Genomic DNA, 25386 nt, shown 5'->3' with positions numbered 1-25386 from the left:
GTTTTCCCCCCTCCACCCTGTTCTGGCGGGGTCTCTCTTTGTCTCTTCCACTCGCTTTGGGGCATTCACCTACCTGACCTCTCATCTCACTGCGGGAGTCCTAAGAGTACACATGTGTATGCCACATTGTTTCCTAAAGCTGCGTTTCAGGGATCAAACTCAGGTCCTGAGGCTTCTGTCGTAGGTGTCTACCTGATGTTTTATCTTGTAGGCCCTCGTGAGGTAATCTTTAAAAATTACTCTATTACTCTCTTTTAAAAGAAGATGGGGCCTCATGTAGCTCAAACTAGACTAAAATTATCTTTGTAGCTGAGGATAACCTTGTATTCTGATCTTTCTGCCTCCAGTTCTGGGGACTGGGATTACAGGCCACACCAGGGCTTGTTCAGTGCTGGGGATGGAAGGCACCCAGGGTTTCATGCACACTTGGCAAGCATTCTACTAATAGAGCCCAAAATTCACCTTAAAAGTGAAACCATTAATGAGTACAAGAGTGCATTTAATTTGGAGGGCAACGTCTAACAATGTATGATGCGATGGGATACCTATGAGTGACTGCGATTCTTTCTTTCAAAAGCAAACAGGAGTCTCAGTGCTGCCCACGTGAAGACATGGCCAATGTTGGGGCCATGTGCATGTCAGTTATTGCCTTCTGATGGGCGATACATCTCTCATAAACAAGCTGAAATATCCCACTGTATCCCATAGATGTGTACATTTGTTAAGTGCCAGTTAAGGTTTTAAGTCAGAGTTTGCACCTGTGGTAGGTACCAGGGCTGTGGTACCACTCAGTGATAAAGTGCTTGCCTACCCTGTATAAGGCCCTGGTTCAGTCCCAACATCACACACACATATGCAAAACCCCATATGCATTACTGAGCAAGCTCATATCTAGATGATGTGGTGACAGTGTGGACAGGGGATCAAGTTCTAGCTTGTTTATGCAATATAATCATGTTGCGACCATCGCTTTGCCAAGGCATTTGGCAAGTTCATGGGTGAGGCTTTGTGTATTAGTATGACACATCCTAATTTTAAGACTTAAAGTTGTGCAAAAATTGTGCGTCTTTGGTTAGTGAAGTGAGTGGCTTGTTTCTTCCTCCTTCTCTCTGTCAGTTTCTGCTGTTGACTTGTCCTCTCTTAAATTTACCTCGAACATTCTTAAAACCTTTACGTTTGCTAGCAGAGATGCTTTAAGACATGATTTTCTTTTTCTTTCTGTTTGTGGTACTGAGGATTGAACCTGGGGTTTTGTGCATGTTAGGCAAGAGCCCTACCACCAAGCTATATTTAGTGCAGTGGGTGCTACCATTGCCTCAAAAAGTCATTGGGAAGTATCTAGTGGGTTATGAAACTATGAGTTGAACAGTACCATATTTTACAACCATAGGATTTGCTGTAGTTTGTCATTGCATTAGGAATCTATATATTTAAGTAGATCCCCAGCCTTTGTAATACCCCTTCACATGCTAGTCACGTTCCTGTTGACTGACCCAAATTTTTAAATTGGAATCCCCAGGCTCCGAATGGCACCAGTACTACATAGCTCATCAGGGCCATCCTTTCCATTAATTCTAGAAGCTGGATCAGTTAACCAATAACTTCTGTATCAGTGATATAATTTGCTGCAGAACTGTTATCTTGTAATGGTTAACTTCTCTCTCACTGTTCCCAGCAGAAGGTCATTTTTAAAATCAGTCTTCCATTTATTAAAATTCACCATGACTTAAATCATTTGACCCCACAGCAAACAAAAGAGACTCTTTCATGTGCATAATGACAGTATCATTTTACCTCACCGAATGTTATTGAACTGGGAAAAGTCCTTGAAAGCCATGAATAAAACACTAACAGTCAAAATCAAAAAGATATCTAAAAAAAAATTGGGTTTGGTTTGGTTATTGAGAAAAAAAATCTGCAGCCCTGGCTGACCTTGAACTCATGTTCTGCCCTAGCCTGCTGAGTGCTGAGACTGTAGCCATGAGCCTCCTCATGCACAACATCTTCTGACCTTTCTGCCCTAGCCTGCTGGATGCTGAGACTGTAGCCATGAGCCTCCTCATGCACATCTTCTGACCTTTCTGCCCTAGCCTGCTGAGTGCTGAGACTATAGGCATGAGCCTCCGTGCGCACAACAGTATGACTCAGTTGAAGCTGCTTTTTTCTCAGATGACCCTCATTTATATTAAGTTGACATAAACTAACCAGCACATCCCCCCCCTCCAAGGTTGTGTAATACTGCAGACATTCTGAGAACAGAAAAGAAACCTTGGGTGGACGACATAAAAGGTTTTGCACAATTCGTCAATAACAGCAGCAAATCAAGAATCTCAGGATGTATCATTCTCTTGTCCTTTGGAGAAACCTGGTGATAGGCAGCCAGCCTGCCACAGAGTACCTCGAGTCCTTGACCAGGCAGAAGGCTGACTCTTGATGTGCTTCAGCTTTATTTGTTTTCAAACAGTGTTTGCAACTTATGTACATGGTAAGGGGTCAGGTAAGGGTGGGAACTCAGACCAGCCCACCCAGCTGAGCTTCAACTTGATTTCTGACATAAGCTTCAGACTGAACTTGTCTCAGAGCCAAGGAGCTGAATTTCCCTTCTTTTGCATGAATAGGGGGTGTGGGCAGCTGTGGGGTGGGGTAAGGGAATTAGGAGCCCTCTCTGCCGGCTTACAGGATACTGCTTCATTGGTTGGGGAGAAACACTACACATGGGGGCAGAGGCATGAAGCTAAGCACTAGCCATGCTCAACTTAGGTGTGGAGGCAACTGTATTCAGACAAAATCCAAGGCGGGGTTAGTTTATCCTTGCTTTCTTGAATTCCTTGAGGGCAGGCCAATTTCTTGTTGTAATCCTTAGAATTTATCACACTCACCTGGACAATGAAGAAGGAACATTTATCTTTAAAGTGAGATGTTGCCAGGCAAGATGGAGCTTGCTCATAGCCCAGCACTTGGCAGGTGGAGGCAGGGGACCAGGAGTGAAGATATGCAGCTATATAGCAAGTTTGAGGCCATTCTGGGCTATTTGATTTTCTGTCTCTAAAAAGCAAACCAGCAAAAAGTTATTCATTGGGCACACACGTTGTGTCAGATGCTCTTCCAAACACAGCACATTAATTACTTCTCCTTATCTAAGCTGGGAAGACTTTTTCCTGCTTATTTTATTGAGGAAAATAAGACTTAGGAAAGGTAGCCATGAAACAGACTTGTGGCCCAGCTAGTGAGCGGTGCAGCCCAGATTCAAGATTAGGGGAGAAGAGTCACAGGCAGCAGCTGAAACAATGCGAGTGATCCTGCTGAAAGTGTAACCGCATGCCCAGTACAGCAGTTAAAGCCCCCTTTAAGGGAGAGCATCCCATGCATTGGAAGCTGATATTCATTAGTAATTTGACAACCATATTAGCAGTATGTGTGCATCATTATTACCAATAAATATTGGATAAGTCAGTTTCAGAGTTGAGATTCTGAAACATGCTCACACGAGACCTCTGCATCTAGAGTAGTAGGTGATTAACATACCGTGGCGTGTAGTAGAGGAGAAGCTCCTCTCTATCCTTTCCCCTTCCTTTCATTCCATCCTTCTTGTTACATGTAAAAGTCTGTATACGTGTGTGTGTGCGTGTGTGTGTGTGTGCACATCACAGCCAATGTTGGCTGTCTTCCTCAATTGCTTCCCACCTTATTTTTTGAGACAGAAGCTGTCTCTGAACCTGGAGTTCACCAATTTGTCCAAACTGGCTGGTTACAAACCCCAGGGATCCTTATGTCTCTATCTCCCCAGTACTGGAATTATGGGTATGTACAGCCTCACCTGGCTTTAAGAATTATATATATATATACATATATATATATATATATATATATAATATGTGTGCACACCTGAGTTTATGTATGTACACTGCATTCATGTAAGATACCTGGGAGGTCGGAAGAGGTGTTGGACCTCCCTGAACTGGAGTTATACATGGTTGTGAGGCTCCATGTGAGTTGTGGGAACTGAACCTGGGTCCTCTGCAAGAGTAGCAAGTGGCTTTGATCTCTAAGCCATTTCTCAGCCCAACTTTTTATGTAGTTGTTAAGGAATGAATTCAGTCTCTCATGCTTGTGTTGCAATACTTTGCAAACTGAGCCAGCCCAACCTTCTCTTCCCTCCCTCCCTGCCTCTCTCCATCTCCCTTTCCCTCCCTTTCTCTCCAGAATAACCAACATTGGCCTTGATCTTTCATCAGTCCTCTTGCCTCTGCCTCCTGAATGCTTGAACTATAGGCAGGGACCACAAGGCTGGCAAGCTTTTGTTCTTCCTTGACCTGTGGCTGCATAGCTCATCTGATGTGTTTATTGACTGACAGGTTTGACCACGGGTGAAACATTGGTTAATCTTTTCTTGCTTGCTGTGCAGTAATTGTCTAGAGATAGGTGAATCCTCCAGGTGGCTAGTTAAATGCCTCCAGAAAGCCTGGAGCACTGATGACTCCCTCCAAGGAGTTCTGTAGTTTACAGGTGACCTGTCAGTCAAAGGCCCTCATTAAGTAGATGGTGCAGAGTGGAATCTCCCAAAGAGGCTCTTAGTAAAGAAGGGCATGGGAAAGCAAGGGTGGTTTTGTTTCTTGAATCTGAGTTGAGTTTTCTTTTTCCTCTTTAAGAAACAGTGGTATTTAAGATCATTTCTAATATGCCTTTTTAGGTATTACTATGAGTCACACATACATGCATATGTATGTATATTTAATGTAGATGTTTTTGGTGTGTATGTTTGTGTGTGGGTACATGTATGTGTGTGCCTGAGGAGCTAGAGGATGACACTGGGTATCTTCCTCAATTGTTCTCCACCTTATTTTTGAGACAAGGTTTCTTCCTGGCCTGGAGCTTGTTGGGGGAGGCTAGACTGGTTAGTTAGCAAACCCTAGAGACAGGGTTAGTTAGCAAACCCTGTCTCACTCTTATGTCTAAGGCTCCCCCAACTTCACACCTTTGGTAAAATAGGTAAAAATGAATAGGCATGTTTCACCAAGCTCTTGTTCTCATATGTAAAGGATACATGCATTACATAAGCCTTTTCTAAGACCTAATTATTGTTTGAGTTTAATCTGCACAGCTTTGCATGGCCCTCATTCAGTGTTGCCCACTGAGCAATATACCGCTTGAGAAGTTAGGTCCCAACTCCCAGACATTGTTATCTCGGGAGTGATGCTGTCTCCTGTCTGGTGCCATGGTAGTCTTTAGTGCCCAGAGTAAAGGGCCAAGGTGACTTGGCTCCCTACAATATAAGGTCTCCCAAGTCCTCCCATTTTGGCATTATAGTCTACACAACTATCATCAGAATAACTTTGTCCATTGCACTGGAGAATTTGTACTGAAAACTTAATTCAAATTATACTCACAGTGTCCAAATCTCCATGAGATCATGGAGTTTGGAACTGCCAAGTGGGGTACACTTCTTCCATGACCAAACTTATAATTATTACTCACTCCTACTTCGGGATGTAGAGTTGCTTCTTCAGAAGATACTCAACCTTTCCATTAAAATATACTTTCCATAAAATTGGGACACAGAGTTTTAATCTCAGGACTCTAGAGTCAGACAGACAGATTTCTGTGAGCTCTAAGTCATGCTGGTCTACATAGTAAGACCTATGCCAGCTATCTCAAAAAAAAAAAAAGAACAAACAAACAAACATACCACTGAAAATACTCCTGGTAGGTTTACCTAACAGTCTGTCAGATGTACTTAATACATGTGAATTTCTGAAGTAGATGTAGCTAAGTCATAGCCTGACCTCCTTTTCTCTTCTTCCTCTCTTATTTCCTTTGTCCTCTTCTTCATTTTATCTCTTCCTACATACAAATTCATTTATTTGCTGAGCACCAAGTATGTGCCAGGCTGTTCTAAGTACTTGAACTGAGCAATGACAAAAACAGAAGATGTCCCACTTTCCTGAGCATTTTAGAGCAACCAATGCGATGAGCTGATCATATAAATAGGTACTGACATAGGCAGTGCCCAGGAGCCAGCTTACATGGGCCAGTCCTTCGGATGAGGTAAATGAGGGCTCAGCTCAGGTGAATGACGAAAAGTTCTAGTTATACAGAAGATCAGCATTTGAGCCTAGCAAACAGAGAACAATATTTGTATTATAAGGATCTGGAGAAAGATAATCAAAAGAGACACCCGTGTCCCTTAATCTAACTATTGAAACAGTGGACCCCAAAGAAACGGGAATTTTCCCAGAAACCCTATACTGGGAGAAGGAAAAGGCACCAACAATCCTAGGAAGCTGTCCCCAGAAAGACGTTTTACAGTGGTAATAACTTGTCATACCACCTGAGCAGATGAGACTGAAGCCCAGCGTGGGGCTGTGGTGGGAGGACCACCAGATGTGCACACCCTTAATCATCTTTCTGTTTAACTTTTAACCTCACTAGGGCTAGGTTAGGGGCGTCATTGGATCTGTTTGTCCTTCTTTCCAACGTGGCCACATTGAATAGATATCTCATTTTACTTTTGACTATTCATTTGGCTCTCTAATTGGCTTGTTGAGGACTGGTGGCTGAATCTGGCTTGAAGCAGAGGTTATGCTCCCAAGTTGGATAACAATATTGTGTATCTTAATCTATCTCTGAGAGATTTCTTTGTTCCTAATAATGGAAGAAGCAAGGTTTCACACTGAACCCAGCCCTGTTGGATTGCTCCATTTACCCAGATGCTACTGGAGGCCATCTTGAGCTGTCCTCCCCCATGAGTGACTCTGTCTCCTGTGAGTTCATCTATGGGACTCCTCCATGGATTGCTCTTGAGGCACAGTCCTATCTCCAGGTCACCACACACTCTAACTGGGCCTCTGGGCATATGTTTCTCAGGGTTGCTAAACCTATTCCTTGGGGAAGCATGCTCTAGGGAAATCCCAGTCCAGATGCAGAAGCATAGGGAAGAGTGCAGTAGGAAGCGCAGGTCTCCATCCCAGGAACCCTAGAATAGCACACAGGGGCAGCTCTGACAGAGCAGAAATGTGTCCCCAAATAGTCATGGAACCAGGGACTCTAGAACCCCATGAGGTCTGGGTTTCCCTTTCCTGGAAGGGCATGTTGATTACCCCGAGCCACGGCTCCTCACAGCAGCCTCAGCCACTCTCTCAGTTTTCAACATCCTTGCTGATAGGGCTCTGCCATCTGTCTTTCAGCATGGTTCCTTCCTCGGCCACAAGCCTTCTTTCTCTCTTTTCCAAGCTGTGCACCTTTGAATTCTCATGTCTTCTTCTCTCACTGGGGCTCAGCATTTCACGTTTACTTTTTCACTAGGTCATATCAAGTCTAGTCTTTTGACATTTATTTTATGTGTATGAGTGTGTTGCACTCAAACATCTGTCTTGTGCCTACAGAAGTCAGAATAGGACTTCACCTCCCCTGACATTTAAGTTACTGATGGTTGTGAGGTACCACATGGATTCTGAGAACCGAAACTGGGGCCTCTGCTGAGCTATCCCTCCAGCCTCACAGGTGTCAATCTTAAGGCCTAGTATGATGGTTGGCTGAGATTGTCAGTTTGATTGGATTAAGGAAAACTAGGGCATTAATGGGGTGACTTGTGGGTGTGCCTGTGAGGATGTTTCTAGATAAGGGGCTGAAGACAGATCCTGAATGTGATTATTCCATCTTATGGGCTGGGGTCCCAGACTAAATAAAAATGGAAAAAGAAGGAAGCTTCTGAGTGCTGGGGTTTCATTTCTCGACTTGTGCTCCTTGTTGGAGCCATGGACCTGGCTGCTCCTGTTGGTATGCCTTCCCCACCATATGGACTGCATTCTTCTGAATTGTGGACCAAGGTAAAGCCTTCCTCCTTCAATGACCAGGTGTTTGGTCACAGGGATAAGTGGTAAATACCCTCAGTGTAAGGCTCCCTTCTCTAGGCGCTCCTGGATTTTTTTTATACTTTCAAACTTTTTCCTGGTTTAGCCTTTGCTCCTTTTTCTCTGGTTTATAGCATTACCTGGGGACTATAACACACTTTCCATTGACATGGCCTAGCGTCAGCTTCATCTTGTTCTCAATATCACAGAGCCATCTCCAATGTTCTGTTATTAGCTGTGAAGTCTGTAGTAGGTTCACTTTGATTGTAGATAGTAGATGCCCTTTGGTATGTTGCTACAATTATATTGCTTTTCCTTTTTCTTTTCTTTTTTTTTCTTTTTCGAGACAGGGTTTCTCTGTGGTTTTGGAGCCTGTCCTGGAACTAGTTCTCGTAGACCAGGCTGGTCTCGAACTCACAGAGATCCGCCTGCCTCTGCCTCCCAAGTGCTGGGATTAAAGGCGTGTGCCACCACCGCCCGGCTCTTTCTTTTTATTGATTTTATTGAGCTATACATTTTTCTCTGCTCCCCTTCCTTCCTTTCCCCTCCCCTTCAACCCTCTCCCATGGTCCCAATGCTCTCAATTTTTTTTCTACTTCTCATGTTGGTTAGATTCATGTATGTCTCTCTTAAAGTCCTCATTGTTGTCTAGGTTCTCTGGGATTGTAATTTGTAGGCTGGTTTTCTTTTCTTTATGTTTAAAAACCACTTAGGAGTGAGTGCATGTGATAATTGTCTTTCTGGGTCTGGGTTACCTCACACATTTTTTTAGATGTTTCTAGCTCCATTCATTTACCTGCAAATTTCAAGATGTCATTATTTTTTTCTGCTGTGTAGTACTCCATTGTGTAAATGTATCACATTTTTCCTTATCCATTCTTCAGTTGAGGGGCATTTAGGTTGTTTCCAGGTTCTGGCTATGGCAATCAATGCTGCTATTAACATAGTTGAGCACATGTCCTTATGGAACACATGTCCTTATTGAGCATCCTTTGGATATATACCCAAAAAATGGTATTGCTGGATCTTGAGGAAGGTTATTTCCTAATTTTCTGAGAAATTGCCATACTGATATCCAAAGGGACTGTACCAGCTTGCACTCCCACCAGCAATGCAGAAGTGTTTCTTTTTCCTCACAACCTCTCCAGCATAAGTTGTCATTAGTTTGGAATCTCAGAGTTGTTTTGATTTGCATTTCTCTGATGACTAAGGATGTTGAGTATTTCTTTAAGTGTCTTTCAGCCATTTTAGATTCCTCTGTTGAGAGTTCTCTGTTTAGGTCTATACTCTATCTTTTTACTGGATTATTTGTTTTTTTTTGATGACCAATTTCTTGTTCATTGTGTATTTTGGAGATCAGACCTCTGTCTGATGTGGGGTTGGTGAAGATCTTTTCCCATTCTGTAGGCTGTCGTTTTGTCTTATTGACTGTGTCCTTTGCTTTACAGAAGCTTTTCAGTTTTAGGAGGTCCCATTTATTAATTGTTTCTCTCAATGTCTGTGCTACTGGGGTTATATTTAGGCAGTGGACTCTTGTGCCAATGCCTTCAAGTGTACTTCCCACTTTCTCTTCTGTGAGGTTCAATGTGGCTACTTTATGTTGAGGTCTTTGATCTATTTGAACTTGAGTTTTATGCATGGTGATAGATATAGATGTATTTTCATTCTTCTCCATGTTGATATCCAATTATGCCAGCACCACTTAAATATGCTTTCTTTTTTCCATTTTATATTTTTTGCTCCTTTGTCAAAAATCAGGTGTTCGTAGGTGTGTGGATTACTATCTGGCTTCGACTTGATTCTATTGGTCTTCCAGTCTGTTTTTATGCCAGTACCAGGCTGTTTTCAGTACTGTAGCTCTGTAGTAGAGTTTGAAGTCAGGGATTGTGATGCCTCCAAAAGTTCTTTTATTGCCCAGGATTGTTTCGGCTATCCTGGGTTTTTTGCTTTTCCATATGAAGTTGAGTATTGTTCTTTCGAGGTCTGTGAATAATTTTGCTGGGCATTGCATTGAATCTGTAGATTGCTTTTGGTAAGACTGCCATTTTTATTATGTTAATTCTACCTACCCAAGAGTATGGGAGATCTTTCTACTTTCTGGTGTCTTCTTCAATTTCTTTCTTCAAAGATTTTAAAGTTCTTGTCATATAAGTCTTTCACTTGTTTGGTTAGAGTTACTCCGAGATATTTTCTGTTATTTGTAATTAAGAAAAGCATAAGTTAAAAAAAATGAAGCCATCCAGAGACTGAGACCTGACAAGAAGCTCTAACACTTTGTAAGGGCAAGTTGGAGATTGGCATCTCTGTTCGTTCACGTCTGCATTGCCTTATATAAACATTAATATCCTAGCTCACTGGTGGGGCACTTGCCTAGTGTGTGTGTGTGGACCAAGTCTGATCCCCAGCAACAAACAAAAAAACAACATCTCAGTCCTGAGCAGGATTATTCTGTATGGTTGATCCAGTCTTCACACAGCTAGGCATTTTCTATCTGAAGTCAAACTTTTAATTTTAACAAACATAAATAAAACAAAACAAACAAAAACCTGAACAACAGTAGTAGTGAAACCTTGCCTCAAAAGAAAAAGACAAAACCAAACCCAAAAAATAAAAACCAACCAACCAAACCAAACCAAACAAAAAAAACAATTCCCCCCCCCCCCCGCCAGTTCTCTGGTTGCTGAATACTTATTTGCTGACCTGAAACTGCAATTTGTAGCATAGGAAACTTTCAGTTTTTTACAGTTTATTTTTCTTCATTTTTAATAATAAATTTTCTATTTATTCACAAAATAATTATTTGTTCCTTACTGTGCTAGGCACTGGTAAGATGCATGAATAAAACAAGCAAAATCCTTTACCTGTTCTACACATAGCATACAGTTCTACGATCAGGCATGCAATTATGTGAAAATTTATAAGTAAACCTATCATTATCCAAAGACGTAATTACACATGATAAAATGATGGAGGGACAATATATAATACATGGGGGTACTCATCCTGATCTGGGGAGTGGCACAGAAAATATTTTTTTTTTGGCAATGATATATAGGTAGAGGATTGACACACGGAGGGAGCCAGATAAATGGAGATTGGGAGAGGGCAGGGGACAGAAATCACAGCCAAAAGGATATTAAAGGAGGTGGAGATTCATTTGGGTTTGGAGAGACCATGAGGGCTATGAGGGGGAAGAGAGGATGAGGCAACAGGACAGTGTAACCCTAGCTGTGATGCCATATCCCCCCCACCCCCCAGGGGAAGCAAAGCTGGTGCACAATTAATAAAAAGGCAGAGACAGATATTGGGGCTCAACCTGAAGCCAGAAAAGCAAAACAGCCAGCCACTGGCTCTTACCTCGACCTCAGTCTGAAAATGGTAATCCTGCCTCCAGGAATCTCAGAATGAGACTGCGTGTGAGAGCTGTCTCCTCCCATTTTATATTCCTCTCTAGGGCTGGGATTAAACTGTGCACACTACCGCCCAGCTTCTGTGGCAACTAGTGTGGCTGCTGGGGTTAAAGGTGTGTGTCACCACTGCCTGGTCTGTAAGGCTGACCAGTGTGGCTGCTTTACTCTCTGAACTTCAGACAAGCTTTATTTATTAAAATACAAATGAAATATCACTGTAGAAAGCATCTTCAGAATATTTTGTTTTTCTGAGACAGGGTCTCTCTGTGCAGACAGGTCTGGCCCCAACCTCACAGCAGTTCACTGCCTCTGCCAGAGTGCTGGGATTAAAGGCTGCACCACCTGGCATTGGCAGCAGAATTTTAAACTGGAAAAGGAAAGGAATACGTTTCTTTTTCAACAGTCTTTCAGGCTGGCTGGTTGTGGAGAATGGAAAACTGGGAAACAAAACTGGACGTAGGGTCAGTTTCTAAGGGATGCTTCCTTGTTTTTGGTAAGTAGGAAAAGGATGGAATAAGGGAATTTAAGAAATAGTTAAGGTGTGGGATTGGTAAATCTTGGTGCCTGAAGAACATTCACAAATGTATGCTGTAGGTTTGGTTGCATTGTGTCAGCAGAAAAAGACAATAGAAAAACACTTGAGGAGGTGTCCAGATTCTGGTACCACTGCCAGTGCACATTAAATCTTCTTAAATATCCTTTTGGGCCATCTAGTTCATCTTTATTGCCTTTTACACTCTTAGGAGAAACTAAAAAGGAGTGCTCCCTGCTTTTCTATGTGTGTTCTCACACACCCCTGCATCTTTCTGCAGTAGCAACTTCTACTTGTAGTTCACTCCTTATACTAAGGGTTTAGCTGACCTTTCTGGCTCCTTGAAGCATGTTTTATTTGTTCACTGTTAGGGTTTTGCATCACAAAAGGATTTCAGTACCAATTCAGCAAATGAAAGGAGCAGGAAGAGAGACTGCAGGTATATGAACTTTTATTTTGCGTTGTACTTGGCTGTTTTTCTGAGGTCATTAAATATATAAGTAGGAGAAATGTTCATGTTTTAGCTTTGAGCAAATGAGGAAAAGGGAACAAAAAAAAAAGAGGCTGTTTTAAGAAAACACGTTGTACTTTCTCATTGCTTTGATCCAATACCTGACAAGCAACTTCATGGATGAGAGTTTTATTTTGTCTTCTGAGAGACTAGAACCCGTCATAGCAGGCAAGACAGTGGCAGGTGGACCCACGGTGGCGGGAGCATGTAGCAGCAGCTCCCTCCCTGCTCCCACAGCTCCACAGAGCAGGATACAGAGAAAGGGAACTGCCAGTACTCAGGTGACTTTTCTCCTGTTTCCCTTTCTGTTCAGTTCAGGGAGCCGTAAAGGTAAGTAAACTTTTATCTTACTGCTCCATGTTCAGGAGATACCATCATGAAAATCATAGAATACAGATGTGGGTGGCTTCACAGACTGGTGACAAGTGTTCCACACCCAGAAGGATCTTGGGCTTCATTTAGTGCTCTGTGCCTGCCTTCTGGAAGCTCTTAAGTTTTGAGCAGGGAGCATGCTTTCATTCTAGGTGGGGCTGGTGGGGGCAGCAGGGAGATTTACACTGGGAGGTCTGAGTGCTTAACTGACTTTTCATAGCTACTTTCCCCACAGACCCTCCACCTCTTTATTCCTAGAACCAGAGTTTCACTTTTCTCCTCTCTGTGTATTATTCTATTCTCCCCGACCCTTTGAAAGCTGCCAGTTTTCAAGGCATCATTGTAATTTTAGGTAAAATGTTTCTGTGGCTGCCGATATAGCTTAGTTTGTAGAGTGCTTACCTAGCAAGCATGAAGATCTCAGGTTTCATCCCCAGCACCCATGCATAGCAGGGCATGTCTGCAATCCCAGTATTCAGCAGATAGAGGCAGGAGGACCAAAGGCTCAAGATGAACCTCTGCTGCATAGCAAGTTTGAGGCTAGCCTGGGCCATATGAGATCCTCTCAACAAAACAAAACAAAATATAAAAGCAAAAAACCTAAAACTAAATGAAACCACAATCGTTCTGTCCAGTATTGCCATCCTCACATGTTCATGTTGCCTGTTGTTATATCACCATGGTTAAGGGAGTAATAGGGCAGACCAAGTTTGAAGCCTTGTGTGTTCAAAGAAATTTCCTCAGTTTCTCTGAACGTCCATTTCCACATCTGAAGATTATTTGTGAACATTAAATTAGATAATATATGTAAAAGGCCTTATGTAATGCTTGGAACATTGTTAAAGATTTAATGTACTGTTTTAAAAATGATTTATACTCAGATATAATGAACTAGGAACACCCAATGTTATTGTCAATTTTTCTCATCTATGTGACCAAACACCCAACAAGAAACAAATGAAATAAGGAGAGATTGATTTTGGCTCACCATTTGGGGGCTACAGTTCATCATGCTAGGGAACACAGTGGCATGTGGTTGCATGGTGGTGGCAGGAGCTGATTGTGGCTGCTTGCTCACAGCTATGTGGATCAGAAAACAGACTGGCAAGAAAGTGAAGCAAGCCTATAAACCTCAAGACTCGCCCCTAGTGACCTTTTTCCTCCAGGATACTTTACCTCTTAAGGGGTTCCACACTCTCTCTAAATAGTCTACTGACTGGGAACTAAGTCTTCAAATACATGGGCCTATGGGGACATTTCCCATTCAAAAGGGAGTGCCTGCTTTAGAAATGTAGACATACTTAGCAGGAATAAGGAGAGCAGAGGTTTGGTTCATTTCAGCAGAATTATATATTTGTGTTTTTGTTTGCCCCACAAACTGGACAGTACAAAGCAGCTGTACTGAGGTTTGAAAACAGGGTCTCACTTTGTAGCCCCAGCTGGTCTGAAACTGAATATGTAACTGAATGCTTTGAATTCAGAGATCTGCCTGCTTCTACTTCTAGTGTTGGTGCTAAAGGTGTGTGTCAGCACTCTTGACCCTTCTGAGGTTCTTGTTTGCTTACTTAGTTTTTTTGGGATAGTTTTTTGTAAGCATTGCAGATTGGATGAAAAAGAATCCTGACTGCAGAGAGCCAAGGAATACCACTAAGTCACCTTTAAGTGTAGCACCTTACAGTCCTGCTCCAGGGAAAGTTTCCCCAAAGTAACAACTCTGTTCTGGCGGGGGAAGGTTTCCCCAACAAAAGCATCAGTTCTGCTCTGCTCTTCTCTGCTCACGCTCTGGTCAAAGTTGTCACTTCTCTGTCCTGCTCTATTCTGTGGAAAGAAGGTCTCACCCAAACCTCATGTAAGACATTTTTTTTTTTGGGAGGGAAGAATCTAGGAGAGTGACTGTCGCTGCCAGTGTGGAAAAAGACAGCTCCCAATGAACAGGCACAGGTTATATAGGGGCTGAGTTTTTCCAGGGGAGTGAAGATTTTCAGAGTGGAAACTGGTTGGATTTCAATCCCCGAGTTTGGAGAAACTAAGAGATTGACTGGATTTTGTGGTCACGGATTGGTTGGTTTTCTGCTAAGGGGTCAGGGACAGAGTGTGTTTCTTTGGTTCTGGTTTCAGAGCCAAAGTGTGTTTCTTTCTCTGGTCCTTTTTATCCCATTGGCTCTGATTTCAGGACCACTGTGTATTTCCTTTCACTGGCTGATTCCATACCCGGAGTGTATTTCGTTGGCGGGCGTTTTACCCTACAGTCTTACTCTGTTCCAGGCTGTCCTGAAACTTGTGGCTAATCTTCTTGCCTTCAGTCCTCCGAATGCTGAGATTACAGGTGGACTCTTGTCACCTGCGGTTTTTCCAAAATTCTTGATTAAAATCTCAACTCCATATGGATCCCACAGCCTGATCTAATAATTTACACAATCAACGTGGAGGCAAGCTCACAGGCAGAGCAAGTCTTCTTGTAAATACCCTCTTTAATGTTCGTCACATCGTAGACACTGAAAATACTGTAGGGTATCATCTACCTAGCAGTGTGTCGGTCTCCAAGAACCACACTGGCACAGCACTGGCATGGCAATTTCATTCCCAACCCCCTTATGACTTGGATGCCAGAGGCAGCTAGAGAAGCGCAAGGGAGGTAAGCTCGCTCAGACCTATTTCATAGGCTAACTCTCCGCACGAGGCTGCAGTTGCTATGGAAACGGCGAGAAAAAACAAACTGGGCTCCCGGTTGGACCTGGCAGGCCCTCAGAAGACACTAACGGCGGAGGGAGGACCGGTGCTAGGGACGCGCGGCGGGCTAGGATTCACAGCGGTGCGGGCCCCAGCGCCAGCAACCCGCCCCGCCCCCAACTGCGCCCCTCCCCCAGTCCCTCCCCCACTTCCCGCGAGTGTCGGTAGGTACCACTGCGAAGGGCCCACCGGAACCTCACCACTGGGCGGCGCTGGCCAGACCAGAGTCCCGGGGTTTCGGACTCGGGCGTCGCCTCTGCTTCTATCTGTGCAGATTACTTAATTTATTGATATTAATTTAGTCTGGCTATAACTGAGGCTGATTTAAAACTTTCTAGGTAGTCCAGGCTGGCCTCGAACAATACTCCAGCTCTAGTCTCCCTAATTCTAGGATGATAGATGTGCGCCACTGGGTCCGACTTCTCAGTGCATTTTTAGGTGGCTTATTTTCCTCAAAGGAAAATCCCGGCAACCTTAACCGGGATCTTAATGACTTTATTGGGCGGAGGAGGGCGAATGAGCTGGTGGTATTAGAGTGCAAGACACAAGAAAGAAAAAAACTGAAGCGGTTGGGAGAAACAACACAGATGTGATGACAGGCACTGAATCTCGCCATGTTATTAATGTGCGCCTGAGTGCGTGTGCGTGTGTGCGCGCTTGAGTGCGCGCGTCCGCCACTGTCCCTTCCTGTCCCAGCTCGCGCAGGGGTTTAAAGCCCGGGCGGCACGGGTTCCCAGACAGCATACCTGGGTGCTGCGGGGCGGGAGAGACAGGTGTGCGAGCCTGCGAGCTCTGATTGGCCATCCGCGCCGCGCCTTACTTGAACTGCTACCTGCCGGGGCTGGCTCCGCACGGCTGGCTCTTCTTCACCTGTGAGTGACTTTTCTTCGTCCCTGCAGGAGGCGGTCCAGGAACTGGTGTTGCAGGCCTGTGGAGTGCCAGCGGGTCCGATATCCAGCGGTGAAGATGAACGGCCCCAGCGCCAGGTCCAACCACCTGTCGCAGCCAGTGGTGAAGAGTGTGCTGGTGTACCGCAATGGGGACCCCTTCTTCGCAGGGCGCCGTGTCGTCATTCATGAGAAGAAGGTGTCCAGCTTCGACGTCTTCCTCAAGGAAGTGACGGGCGGTGTGCAGGCACCCTTTGGGGCAGTTAGGAACATCTACACCCCGAGGACGGGCCACCGCATCCGGAAACTGGACCAGATCGAAAGCGGGGGCAACTACGTGGCCGGGGGCCAGGAAGCCTTCAAGAAACTCAAGTGAGTAGAGCTCCCCTGCGCCTTGGGGCGTGGTTGATAGGTTACCTCCGGTAAGTCTAGCCAGGAGCTGGCAGTTGCTGGTAGAATTGTAACTGGAGAAGGAATTTCGCTCCAGTAGCAGTAGGTGAGATTTTAAATGACTGGCTAAACAGTGTAGAAACAACAGCATTATTTCGTTATCCTGAGACAGCATCTCTGTAGCTTCAGATTGAAACTCACTGTGTCCATCAGGGTGGCCTTGAACTATCCGCTCTCCTCCTGCCCCAGACTCCCAAGTGTGAGGTTACAGGCTTATTTTATTTATTTATTTTTTATTAAACTCTACCCCTTAAACTTAAAAGGGGGGAAAAGATTTCTTACGAGTTAATTCCAAGGGCTGGATGCTCTGTTGTGATTTCCCTCTTCATTGTTTGAATTCCTTCATTGCAAGCAGAATGCACACAGCCAGGTGCTGTGCTGTCTTCCTGTATCCTAGGTGTTTGTGCTAGTCACAGAATGCTTGGAAAAGCCCACTGACTTTTGTGTCTGTGCAGGCCACTTTCTGGATAGGGAACTCCCCCAAGGTCATTTTCTGTGAATTAACAACAGAGTTTAAGGTTTGCAGAGTGAACTGAGCTGGACAGACTTGACTCATCTTTGAGGACTTCCCATCTGCACATCGTTAATTTCAATGCAAATCATAAGGAGATAGGAACAGTAAGAAAAGTTCTTAAGTTTATGTGGGAGGTGAAGGTTATCAGGAGTGGACTGGAGAGTAAATTCTTACATTCCGTCAGTGTTTTAAGGCTTTCCTGGCATATATTTTGGTGAATCCACCAATTTCCAAGATTTCCAGAGTTGTGAACCATCACTACAAATCCATTTTACAGTATTTTGATCACTCTCCTGAAGAAATGGACACCTCCGAACTTCCTCTTCCTCCAGGCAAACTAAGGATCTATTTTCTGTATCTATGGGATCGAATAGTATGACAGGTGGACTTTGTGTCTGTTCTGTTTGCTCTGTACCACTTTCTAGGTCCGTGCACTCTGTAGCATGGAAGAGTGCCACCCTACAGTTGAGTAGTTTCCCTGGTATGGAGCTAACAGTTCCTCTCCATTCATTAAGCAGTTAGTGGGTATTTGGGTTGTTCACTTTGGGGCTATTATGAAGAATGTCTCTGTGAACATTTGTTTGCCACTTTTTGTTTCTTGGATGCATCTACCAAAGGAATTGTGGAGTCGTAGATAATCTTTTATTCTATAGCTTTAAAATATTTCCAAAATACTTTAAATTTATCTTGGGTTCCAGGATAGCAAAAAGCTAAAATATATACTATAAATCCATTTCCCATGATTATTTTCTAATTGTATGGAAGCATTCTCACTAAAATGCTTCCAAAGTTCTCTAGTGGTGCCCTTGCTCATGTGTTTTGTATAAGCTGAGCTCCAGGGATCCTGCTCTCTGGGAGTGGAAACTGTCTTCTTACAAGAGACAAGTGGTATGTCTGAATTTATTTTTTTTCCTTCTCCGAAACTTCCCTTAAACATGATATGCCTAACTCCAAGTAGACATAGAGCTCAATTAAAACACCATGTCTAAAAGAAATTTAGCTATCCTTGCTTTGTTTCCTTGAGAAGCTTTCATGTAGTTCAGTCTTGTCTTCACCCCCATATGAATCCAAGGGTATCCTTGAACACCCACCTTCCTGCCTCAAGCTCCAGAAACTCAGAAGTTCAACCAGAGCACCTAGGCTTTGCTGGCTCCTTACAGCTGTGCGTGGGGGCAGCTGTTTGGAGTCATCCAACCAGTGGTGCGGGAGTGCTGCATAGCGAGCACAGTCCTTGATCCCCAGAACCACAGACCTGGGAATGGTGCACTGTAACCTGATCTCTTAAGAGGCAGAGGCAGGAAGATCATAAGGTTATGGTCATGTTCTGCTACAGAAGAAGTTCAAGGTCAGCCTGAGCCTTATAATCTTCCTGCCTCCATCTCTCCAGTGTCACTAAACCTGGTTTTATGTGATACTGGGCCAGCCTTACACACGAGACCCCATGTTAAAAAAAATAAAAAGGGCCGGGCGGTGGTGGCGCACGCCTTTAATCCCAGCACTCGGGAGGCAGAGGCAGGTGGATCTCTGTGAGTTTGAGGCCAGGCTGGTCTACAAGAGCTAGTTCCAGGACAGGCACCAAAGCTACAGAGAAACCCTGTCTCGAAAAACCAAAAAAAAAAAAAAAAAAAGGTAAAACTATGGCTATTAATGCATTTTGTAGATGCCACTGTATTTTATAAATATAAGGCATCTCTATGGCCAATATCTTGTATTATGCCTATATTTTAAATTATATTATTTCCATCGCTATGTGTAGTAGTACATGTCATCCTAGCGCTTACGAGATAGAAACAGGAGGAACAGGAGTGTAAGAGCAGCCTGGGCAGAGTAAGTTCAAAGCCAGACTAGGCAGCGGGAGCTCCCATCTCAAACAGCAACAGCAAAAACAGCGAAAGCAATCCACTTAGAGACAGAATAATTTCACGAGGATGGAAATCCGGTTCAGATTTTGAACAGCTGGAAGCTGTAGACTATATCATTCATTGTCCATCTTTGTTGGTGTGGTACTACTGATTCAGGATGAAAAACTACAGCTTCAAGACAAACAGAACTTGCTTTTCAAACCACTTTTTACGTGTATATAGTGAGTCTGCAGTGTTACTTTTTGCTTTTAATTCACACATGAGAACACACGAGTTTGTTACTGAAGTCCACATCGTTAGTTTGCCATGCTGACACTGGTGTTCAAGTAGCAGTCAGTATCTACCTATGCTGGTAGGGATAGACACTACAGATGTAAGTGCTGGATGTCAACCAGAACAACTGAAAGACAGAAGAGAGTCTGAGGAGTCCCGAGGATCATTCATGGGTTTTCACTTTGAGTGACGTAATGCAGGAGAAGACAGAAAACTTCTCGTCAAAAGGAAACGATCAGTTTCCTGCTGGAGTGCCTTTCGCTGAGACGTTTCTAATGTTTTTGACACTGTCTCTAAGGTTCAGGTAGGGTTTAAATCTTTCCAAGACAGCACTTTTAGAGAGTAATTTTCTCAAAACTTTTCTTGGGGCCAATAAGATGGATCAGAGGATAAAGGTGCGCTTGTGTTGCAGTGACCTAATGACTAAGTTTGACCCCCGAAACCATGTAATAATAAAGGTGGAAGGAGAGCACCCATTCTACAGAGCTGTTCTCCGTCCTCCCCATGTGAGTTGCCACATGGGATGACCAGACACACACCTATAAAGTGCACGTGCACATGCATGGAAAACTTTTCTCAGACATTTTTGGAATTGTCTTACCTCCATTAACCTATTAGGTCTGAGACATTTAGAATATAAATCAGGAGACATTCTCTGGTGTGCAACAGAATATTTTGTTGTCTTGATAGAAATAAATCCAGGAAGTTCACAAAAGACCCACCCATCTCATTGATGAGATCAGTTATTTATACTGCCTCACATAATCATTTGCATAGGGAAATGTAGTTGAAATTCCATATCAATTAATATTCTGTCCAAATAAAAATATCTGAACGACATCAGCCAATGGTGAACCCAGTTCAATAGTCAAAGTTAATTCTAATATGTAAACTTGTAACAATTTCTTGCGCTTGTTATTCTTGTCTGATGCGTGTGTGTGTGTGTGTGTGTGTGTGTGTGTGTGTGTAGGTGTGTGCATGTTGTAGTGGGAGGACTCCTTTGGGAAGTCAGTTCTACCACGTAGGTCACAGGGATGGAGTGCAGGCTTAATGGCAGGTGTCTTTACCATCTGAATAAACCATTTTTTTTTGGACAACTTGTCTGCTATAGTAGTTAGATAGTTGAGTCTCTAATTGTGGTTATAGATTAGAAGCTATATTTATATTTTTATATTAAAATAATTACTTAGCATCCTTTATTTACAAGACAGTTTGGGAAGCATTTCAAACTGGAACTAGATTCCCTGATGGGGATGGGCGAATCCCCTGAAGTTGACAAAGATAACAATTTTCAAGTTGTATTTAGGCCAGAGCCACTAGTTAGTATCTGTAGTGAAAAGAAATGGGATAATAATAGTCTCAGAAGTTAGCTAGTCCCCCATCTGTCTGTAAACTGATCCAAGGCCACCCCTCATGGCTGGGCATTTCAGTGTCACTGGGAAACCTACCCAGTCTTTCCCAGGTTTGACTCTGGTGCCCCAGTCTGTCTTTCCCAGGCTTTCACTATTTCCTTTTACCTAATTTTTGTAATGAATGTGACTCACAGAATTCACAGACCAGAGCTGCATTAAATAGCTAGAGAGTGGTCAGTTGGTAGAGGACGTGCATGCCTTGGCCTTCAACCTCAGTACCACATAAAGCAGGGATGGTGGCATATGTCTGTAATCCCGGCACTGGGGGGGAGGGCGTAGAAGCAGGAGGATCAGAAATTTAGGGTTGCTCTTGGTGACGTGGTAAACTCTAGTTTTCAGTATATAAAACCCCATCTCTAAAAAAGGGAAAAATAATGAAAGAGGGAGGGTTAGGGTTAGCAGAGGGGTGGAGGGAAGGCGAGGGAGGGAAGGAGAGTAGGTCCAGAGTGAGGATCGACTGTTAAGGGAGACGTGCTTTTTAACCAGAGCAGGTTGTCCTCGGCTCTAGCTCCCTTGATGCTTCTGCTCTAGGTTGGTGAGGCTGTGTGAACACCTTCCCCACAACACTAGTTCTACTGATTTCTGCGTCAGGCTTTTGCACATTTCCTATGACTGCTTTATTTTTTAATAATGCTTAAACATTTTATGTAGCTGACTTCAAACCTGTAAAAACAACTCTTACCTTTTTTTTTTTTTTTAACTTTCTAGTTACTTGGACATAGGAGAAATCAAGAAAAGACCAATGGAGGCTGTTAATACTGAGGTAATGCAAATTCTATTTCTAAGGTTCAAATTAATACCATCTTTTACTTGTTGTTTCTTATAGTATGTCTGACATGTGTACCACATTCTAATCATAAAATATGAATTCTTTCCCAGCACTCGGGAGGCAGAGGCAGGTGGATCTCTGGGAGTTCGAGGCCAGCCTGGTCTACAAGAGCTAGTTCCTGGATAGGCACCAAAGCTACAGAGAAACCCTGTCTCAAAAAACCAAATATATATATATTTAAATATATAAATATATACATATTTAAGAACTCATATATATATATATATATATATATATATATATATATATATATATATATATATATATATATATATATATGAGTTCTTAAATGTATGTAAGGGGCGCTAGATGTTTTAGGGAAGAGCAGTTCCTTCTTTGTTGGACTGTTTCAGAAGTGAAGAGGCACGTGCTCAGGCACACAGCATTGGCTAAAACATTCTCCCATGCCCTGTTCAGTGTGATAAGATTCTGAGTAATGCTGTTCAAAGCAAAGTAATGCTGAGTAAATCTCTGTTCAAAGTCCACAAGGAATCCTGCCCATTCCCTGACAGATTACCTGTCAGAAACAGCCGGGAGCACGCTTTCAGCCCGGGGCTTTCTAACATACAAGCAGTAGCCATGTTGGACTTGCTGTGTCTTTAGTTTTGGTTTCTTTGAGGCAGGATCTCTCTACATGGTCCTGACTGTTCTGAAACTCACTATGTAGATTAGGCGTCTGGAAACTTACAGGGATCTGCTTGCCTCTGCCTCTGGAGTGCTGGTATTAAAGGTGTGCACCTCTATGCCTGGCTCAAAAATATGTTTGTTTTGTTTTCATTATTTTTGTCTTTATTGTGCTAAGGTTTAAACCCAAGGCTTTACAGATGCTAAGCAAGTAACTCTGCTACTGAGTTACATTCCCTGTCTCTATCTATCTATCTATCTATCTATCTATCTATCTATCTATCTATCTATCATCTATCTATCTATCATCTATTTATTGATTTACTTATTATGTTGGAGATAGGATCTTCGAAAGTTTAGCCTCAAGTTGTTGTAGCTTAGGCTTCCCTTGAACTTAAATTTCTGTCTGGGCTTCCAGAGTAACTAGATGTGTGTGTCACCAGGTCTTTTTGTTTCTTTTTGTTCTGAGGATTGAACCTGGGACCTTGACCATGCTAAGCAAATATTCTGCCACTGGGTTACAGCTTCAGCTGTTGTGGTGTTTGAAAGCCACCCCTAACTTGTATTAACCTTCTACTCTGCATAGTCTCTCATTCTACTTAAGCATGCTACCAACTAGATCACTGTAGGAAAGTCACATAAGGGAAAAAGTCTGATTGTGTTGTATTTGAAGAATGTGAGATTACATTCATTATTCAAGGAGTATTTACTGAATGGTTTTTGGAAGAGGTGCTATTTCCAGATCTTTTAAAATAATACATTATCTATCTTTTTGGGTTTTCAATGCATATCACATTAATTATGCATGGAAGTGATGGGCCTTAAAATTTAAAGCAGACAACAATATACATTTTTATGGTTGTGTTTATATTATGGATAAAGAATGAGCTCTTGCTAGTAGTTATACTAAGTGGAAATAAAGGACAGTTTAGTGGATTAGTTCTGGACATGAATCTGTACACGCTTGCCTGAAATATGCTACCTTGGATACAATAGGTGCTGGAACATGTGTCTGTGGTAGAGTTTGAGATGTGTGAATTCCTCGACAGCTTGAGCTCCAGTCTCCATGGAGAAGGCATTGAATCTGGTAACGTGTAAGAGGTGTGCAACAGGTTTATTGAGAGTGCAACAGATTTATTTCCATGCTGCATGTGATGCTGCATACCTGTGGTCCTAGCACCACAGAAAGATCAGGAGTTGAAAGTAATCTTCACCTACATAGTGAGTTAGAGGCTAGCTGGGGCTATATGAGACCTTATCTCATAGAACCAGTATCAAAGTCAAAAACCAAAATGAAAATAACAAAGAGAACCAAAATAAGACAACTGTCTGTAGCTTCGGTTCTGGGGAATCCAATTCTGCCTTCTGGTTTCTGTAGGAAACACACACACACACACACACACACACACACACACACACGCATACATGCAGAAAAAACAATCATACATATATAATCAATGTATCTGAAAAAGTAAATATCACTTTAACTTTTGGTTGGTTCTGTAGTATTATTTTAAAAAGTAAATATCACTTTAACTGTTGGTTCTGTAGTGTGTGTGTGTGTGTGTGGGGTCATATATGCCACGGTACTCACCTGGAGGTCAGAGGACAGCTTGTGGGAGTGGAGTCTGTCCTTTCCTATTTAGGCTGGAACTAGGCAGTCAGGCTTTGACAAATGCCTTTACCTGCTGAGCATCTCACTAATTCCTATGATTTACTTTCCATGGTTTCGGTGACCCGGCAAGTTCTAAGTTGTGTTGGTACACTAGCGATACATTTTCCAGAGTTTTCATGCTGTGAAACGTAGTCCTGTTAGTCAGGAAGCAGCCGCTCTGATGTTCGGAGTGACTATCTCGGTATTGCAGTGCATATGTAATTTAATAAAGGCCTCAAACACACAAATAATAGCACTGGGAGTTTACTTATGACAGGGAAGCTGAAAGTGCTTGCTATATTAAGTGAAAATGTAAAAGTCACATTATTTTCTGACATTATTTTCTTATAATTATTACTCTCTTGTCCTTTGTATGATAGGTAGGGTCTGGTACCATCCTTGGGTTCACATGTTCATAGAAGAAGATCTTGGAATTTACCTGATTTGTGTAAGCGGGGGAGGGGGATAGGGACTGCTGTGTTGCTTCTGTCTGTGGGAAAGCATTTGTAGGTTGCCCTGAGACCCCAACTTTTGCATATGCAAGTCTTGCTATAGGAATGAATTCTGTCTCTCACACATGATTTACGATCAAACTTCTGGAATTTCGTAAGCTCATAAGTTTATAAGACTATGTTCAAATCTTGAAAAAGGACTTGGACACCTCTTACAAAAAGCATGAATCCTCTTTCTTTGATCTAAGGTGGGGATTTCCTTCCAGTACTCAGTGTCCATTGAGAATACACCGGTCACCTTCTGCAGAACCCATTCTGGCCACCCCTGGAGCACACAAACTTGTAAGAGGAAGGCCATTAGTGACAACTTGGAAGCTGATTTAGAGAACCCAGACTTTCAGAGTTTAGAGTTGTCTTAAAGGGAAGCTTCAGTAGAGCAGTGACATAAAAATATCTTTTCAAGATGCATCGTTTTGAAGGATAGAAAACTGTTTACTAGAGGAAATTTCCTTCAAACCTGAAGTAATTGCCTACAATGAGTTTGCAGCGATAGGATTGCACACCAAAGTACTACAACAGAATGCACCTCTCAGAGTCCTTCATTAAACCCAAGTCCCACAAAAGCCTTGCCCCTTTTTCTCAACATCCTGTGGTTTTCTCAAGAACTGTCATTTGCCACACCAAGTCCAGTTGAATCTTGTTGCTTCTGGCTAACCTCATCTGATCATCTTGAACATATGCATTGGGACCACCTGTTAGGCATTTCTAGGAAGCTCACTCATAACTTATTGTACCTGCTGGTAAAGCTTTAATTCTCTTATTCTCACTCACTACTCACTCTACAAGAATTTACTGTGTGATATTCTCCTGAGAACCAAACATAGTCCTGGTTGGCAGAGCGTACTTTGTTTAGCCATGCTCATCTGTGACACATTGACTTTAATTCTAAAATCAGTGTTGGCCTTTGCTGTAAAACTCTATGGCAAAAAACTTCTTTGTGAAGAACAAAATTTGGGCTAGAAAA

At 42.9% G+C, this 25386-nt stretch overlaps 1 protein-coding gene across 4 annotated transcripts in view; it reads left to right on the top strand.

The window, feature by feature from the left end:
* Dcdc2 (doublecortin domain containing 2) overlaps positions 1-25386 on the top strand; it is a 176200-nt gene that overhangs the window by 9811 nt on the left and 141003 nt on the right. Inside the window, exons 1-3 of one of the 4 annotated variants that reach the window (XM_050142403.1) lie at positions 15460-15569; positions 16305-16664; positions 21512-21566. In XM_050142403.1, the coding sequence (XP_049998360.1) occupies positions 16372-16664; positions 21512-21566 (348 nt within the window). In that variant the 5' untranslated portion in view covers positions 15460-15569; positions 16305-16371. Of the gene's footprint in view, positions 1-15459; positions 15570-15659; positions 16031-16160; positions 16179-16304; positions 16665-21511; positions 21567-25386 lie in introns of those variants that run through there. The other 3 variants (XM_050142400.1, XM_050142404.1, XM_050142401.1) reach the window with 3 other exon arrangements.

This window comes from Alexandromys fortis, unplaced genomic scaffold, assembly GCF_014885135.2.
Source record: "Alexandromys fortis isolate MF-2015 unplaced genomic scaffold, M_Fortis_MF-2015_v1.1 scaffold_5, whole genome shotgun sequence".
Lineage (NCBI taxonomy): Eukaryota > Metazoa > Chordata > Mammalia > Rodentia > Cricetidae > Alexandromys > Alexandromys fortis.
Note: the sequence above shows the minus strand (reverse complement) of the source record. Positions and strands in the feature narration are given on the sequence as shown.